Source organism: Mastomys coucha, unplaced genomic scaffold (assembly GCF_008632895.1).
Source record: "Mastomys coucha isolate ucsf_1 unplaced genomic scaffold, UCSF_Mcou_1 pScaffold21, whole genome shotgun sequence".
Classification (NCBI taxonomy): Eukaryota; Metazoa; Chordata; class Mammalia; order Rodentia; family Muridae; genus Mastomys; species Mastomys coucha.
In genome coordinates, this window is record NW_022196904.1 from 75,985,689 (window position 1) to 75,991,265 (window position 5,577).

The window sequence follows — 5,577 nt, forward strand, 5'->3', positions numbered from 1 at the left end:
TAGGGAAAGGGACTATTTAAAACTACAGACTACAAAGGTATTTGCCCAGGTGCACAGACTAAACCTGCATTATTGTTTGGTTACACATCAGTATAACTGGAATGTCCGTATCGTAAAATGTTTGGAAAGGAGTGTCCTCACTGTAAGGTGTCCAGAAAGCCCTCTATCATAAAAAGCCCCAGGTCAGTTGCAGGGATGGAAGCAAAATAGTGGAAGAGGTGATAGAGTATTAGTTTATAGATGATGGCCCAGGGACAAGATGGAGACTGAGATGCCAGGAGCTTTGGGGCCCCAACAACTGAGTTCAAGGCTCTTTACAACTTTCTCTTTTATTGAATCCTGTTTATCTGGTTTTAGATTAATGTACTTTATTTTGACTTGAGCTTTGTACAAGATGATTAATATGTAACTATTTTTATTCTCCTATATACAGACCACCACTTAGACCAGCACCATTGACTGAAGATACTTTTTTCTTTCCACTGTTTGTTTTAGCTTCTTTGTCAAAGACCAAGTGTCTATAGTTGCATGGGTTTACTTCTGGGTTTTCCATTTATTTCTTTGATCAACTTGTCTATGTCTGTACTAATACCATGCACTTTTTAATTACTATTGCTATGTAGTAGAGCCTGAGGTCAGGGATGGTAATTTACGCTGGATGTTCTTTTATTGTTGAGAATTGTTTTGGCTATCCTGGGTTTATTGTTTTTCCATATGAATTTGAAAAATTACTCTTTCAATGTCTGTAAAGAATTTTGTTGTAATTTTGATAGGGGTTGCATTGAATCTATAGATTGCTGTTGGTAAGGTGGCCATTTTTACTGTTAATTCTACCAACACATGAGAATAGGAGATCTTTACATCTTTTGAGGTCTTCTTCAATTACATTTTTCAGGTATTTGAAGTTCTTGTGGTAGAGATCTTTCACTTGCTTGGTAAGAGTCAAGCCAAGTTTTTTTATAGAACTCATGGCTATTGCGAAGAGTGCTGTTTCCCTAATTTCTTTCTTAAACTGTTTATCATTTGTATAAAGGAATGCTACTAATTTGTTTGAGTTAGTTTTATATCCTGCCACTTTGCTAGAATTGTTCATCAGCTGTAGGAGTTCTCTGGTGGAATTTTGTAGGTCAGTTATATATACTATCATATCATCTAAAATTACTTTGGGCATTTCCTTTACAATTTGTATCCCTTGATTTCCTTTGGTAGTCTTATTATTCTGGCTAGAACTTAAGTACTATATTTAAGAGATATGAGGAAAGTAGAAAAACTACTTGATCATTTTTAAGTGGGTAAAACATTGGAGTATTTGAATACTTCTACTCATCAATTTAGATAACACTCTTCATCAAAATCAAAATCGAAATAGAAAATGAACCCAAATGTAGATCTTTGAATGCAGATACTCAGTACTAGAAAAATAGCACCACTTTTCACTTTGATCTATTAGCTTAATTTGATTGAACAAACTGAACATACTATTGTGTAAACTACCCACATATAAGGAATATCAAAACCTCCAACTATCAAAACCTGTCAAGATTATTTTTGAGGCATTTGCCATTATCTTTTAATAAGTACTGGATAGTCAAATATCACATAAATAATTAAAACTGGCACATACTGTGCCCTGCCACACTTCACAAACTGAATCAGAAATCTTATCGTGACATTTTTGACATATAAAGAATTTGGGGGATGATTTTTTCCAGTGATTTCTCCCTCCCTTGAAATTATATTAGCTGTTTATTATACATTTGTTTTGAAGGTTATAATATGATTGTGTTGTTTCTTTCCCTATGTTTTCTACAAAAACTCCAAATATCCGTTCTTACACTTTTTCAAATGTATGGCATTTTTTATTAAATAGTCTCTCTATGTCTCTCTCTATGTCTCTCTCTCTTTCACTCACACATATACACTCACAGGTACACATACACAAACACACACATATACATATTTCTAGGTACAAACAAATCACTCTATATACTACTTGTATGTTTACAGGGAAGATAATGTTCGTATCCAATTATAATTAGTTTGTATATGCTTCTCAGGTAAAAACAATTTTAATCACTCTCCATATTCCTTTGCTATCCATAATTCTCTAAGATAGAATTATGCATAATTCTCCTTCCCTACGACAATGTGTCATGTTTTTCATTTTTATATTGCAGTCAGCACAGGGTTAAGAAACCCTGCTTCTTCTTTTTGCTGAGATGTTAATGGGTACACTTGAGACCTTCCTAGAAAATACATACGCATATAAATCTCTCTTTTCCTCTAGCTCTTTCACTGTTTAAGCCCTTTTTTCCCCTTTTTTAATTAGATATTTTCTTTATTTACATTTCAAGTATTATCACCTTTCCTGGTTTCCTGTCCAAAAACCCATATCTCCTACCCCCTACCCCTTCTAACCAACCCACCTGCCCCTGCTTCCTGGCCCTGGCATTCCCCTACACTGGGGCACAGAGCCTTCACAGGATCAAGGACCTCTTCTCCCATTGATGACCAACTAGGCCATCCTCTGCCATATATGCAGCTGGAGCTATGAGTGCCATCATGTGTACTATTTGGTTGGTGGTTTAGTCCCTGGGAGCTCTGGGGGTACTGGTTGGTTCATATGGTTGTTCTTCACATGGGTTTACAAACCCCTTTAACTCTTTGGGTCCTTTCTCTAATTCCTCCATTGTGGACTGTGTGTTCAGTCCAATCATTGGCTGAGAACATAGGTCTCTGTATTTGTAAGGCACTGAAGGAAACACCCATATCAGGCTCATATACACACTCTCCTGTCCTTGGTTTTATAGATATATCCATTGGACTGGACTCCAAAACTCTAAATTTTTATTCACTATTATTTTCTCTAGCTGTGTCTGTCTCTTTCCAAGGTAAGTTTCTATAATGTATGATAAGGGCTATAAATATTTGTATGTGTAAGGCAAATATTTAGAAGAGAATTAGGGATTATAATGATTTAGTAAAATTTGGCTGTAAATTCTTTTCCAAGCATGGAGTAATACAGTTTATATGCCCAAATATCTCCTTGAGACCACATGTAGGACCATACATTTTGCTGATACATAGATCCACTGACACATCTCCTTCTAAGTTCTTCTTTTGTAAAATAAAACAATTATAAATTATAAAAGTGTGATTCTATGAGTGATCAATATTAGGTATATTATTGTGGAAACGTAAAAATTGTGCAACAGTACGGTTTTGTTTTTGAAAAATAAACTAAACATCTTGAGTATATAAGACAAATATTAACAAAAACTTGGATAAAGATTAGAAACATTGGAAATTAGTATCATATCTTATACAGCTCCCATATTTAAGTTTGTATCTAACACAGGATGTAAGTCTAATTTAGTTATGATTTTGTAAAGCATAAGTTGAGCATGACTTGTGAATATTCTAGAAAAAAATTAAATCTGATAATACTTCCCTTCCTATTCTAGACATGGATCAATGTGTGAAGTGTCCAGAGGATGAGTATGCAAACACAGATCAAACTAACTGCCTCAAGAAAGTGGTGACCTTTCTGGATTATGAAGAACCCTTGGGAATGGCTCTGGCTGGCCTGGCTCTGTGCTTCTCTGCTGTTACAGCTATTGTACTCTGTGTCTTCTTGAAACACAGAGACACTCCCATAGTTAAGGCCAATAATGAAACTCTCAGCTATGTCTTGCTCATCTCCCTCATATTTTGTTTTATAAGTCCCTTGCTCTACATTGGTTATCCCAATGTGGTGAGCTGCATTCTACAGCAGACCACATTTGCCATTGTATTCACTGTGTCTGCCTCTAGTGTCTTAGCCAAGACAATTACTGTAGTACTAGCATTTAAGATCACTGTTCCAGGAAGAAGACTGAGGTGGCTGCTGCTTTCAGGGGCACCTAATTACATCATTCCCATATGCACCATGATTCAAATGATTCTCTGTGGAATCTGGCTGGGAACTTCTCCTCCATTTGTTGATGCTGATCTACACATGGTACATGGCCACATTATCATCGTTTGTAACAAGGGTTCAGAGACTGCCTTCTACTGTGTCCTGGGATTCATGGGCTCCCTTGCTCTAGTAAGTTTCACTCTAGCTTTCCTGGCCAGAAATCTGCCTGACACATTCAATGAAGCCAAGCTCCTGACATTCAGCATGCTGGTGTTCTGCAGTGTCTGGATCACGTTCCTCCCTGTCTACCACAGCACTAAGGGCAAGACTATGGTTGCTGTGGAGGTCTTCTGTATCTTGGCCTCCAGTGCAGGGATGCTTCTTTGCATATTTGTCCCAAAGTGCTACATTATTTTGTTGAGACCACAAATAAATTCTTTTTATGAGATTAGGAAAATGCATGCTAAAGCTAAAAACTTCAGTTGAATTTAACTGCTTACATAGTAAACCAAACATCTAAATGATCACCACACTGCTTTCTATATATTATACCATTATGTGAGTTTCTACCATAAAAAATGCAGAAAATAAGCAGGACAATAAAGATCTAATATATGACTAGGACATAGGTCTATTGGATCAAAACATGCCATCAGGCAATTTTATTCTTGTAATGCTAGTATGCTTTTATCATTTAAACATCTTATATCTCAAAATTGTTACTTGGGTGAGACTCTGGGCAGTGTGTGATTCGGAGCCTGAAATGGTCACCTCCTGTAGACAAGCAGGACTCTCAGTGGAGGGATAAGGACACCAACCCAACCTCAAACCTTCAACCCATAATTTGTCCTACAAACCACATTGAAGTGCAGAGACAATGAATGAGCACAGACTGAAACAATAGCTCACTAGTGAGTAGGCCCATTTAAGACTCATCCCATGGGCAAGAACCAATCCCTGAAGCTACTTCAGCCACTCTATTATGCTTGCAGTCATGAACCTAGAATAATTATCTTCTGAGATGCTCATTTAGCATCTGGCAGAAACAGGTGCAAAGAACCATAGCTAAGCATTGGAAACAGCTCTGGGAGTCCTCTGAAAGAATAGTAGGAAGGATTGAGAGTCCCAAATAGGTCATGTCCTCCAGAAGAAGTCCAATGGAGAAAACTAACCTGCAGCCTTGGAAGCTCCCAGGGATGAACTGTCAAACAATGACCTTAAATGGGGCGGCCCTAAGCTGCTTGAAGAAATGTAGCAGAAGTGTAGCTTGGAATTCCTGTAGCTCTGCAAACACCTGGAACAGGGGCTGTCCCTGACTCTGATACCTTCCTGTGCAACCTGTTCCAGTGACTGGGTGCCTTGTTTGCCCTCAGTGGCAGAAGATGTTCCTAGTTCTGAAGTGACATGATGTCTCATGGGGGTTGGTACAAGGGGGTCTATCTCCCCTTCTCGGAAAGGGAGTGGGAGGGAGAAAATGAGAAGTCATTTGAGGTGAGTAATCAGAAGGAAGACTGTGAGCAGGATGTAAATGGAAAATATATATTAATGGAATAAATTCATGATTCACCTGAACTTTTATTTCCATGAAGAAAACATTATGGAAATTAAAATTCAAGCAAAGAAGCAAAACCCAATAAAGGACATTCCTGTACCTAAAATCAGATATCATAACATCATGT

General features: G+C 37.6%; 1 protein-coding gene across 1 annotated transcript in view; it reads left to right on the forward strand.

The window, feature by feature from the left end:
* Window positions 1-4,384, forward strand: part of LOC116102531 (vomeronasal type-2 receptor 116-like) — a 119,024-nt gene extending 114,640 nt beyond the window's left edge. The window contains exon 6 of the mRNA XM_031387252.1: window positions 3,465-4,384. Within this exon, the coding sequence (XP_031243112.1) occupies window positions 3,465-4,384 (920 nt within the window). The remainder of the gene's footprint in view (window positions 1-3,464) is intronic.
* The last annotated feature ends 1,193 nt before the right edge of the window (window positions 4,385-5,577 follow it).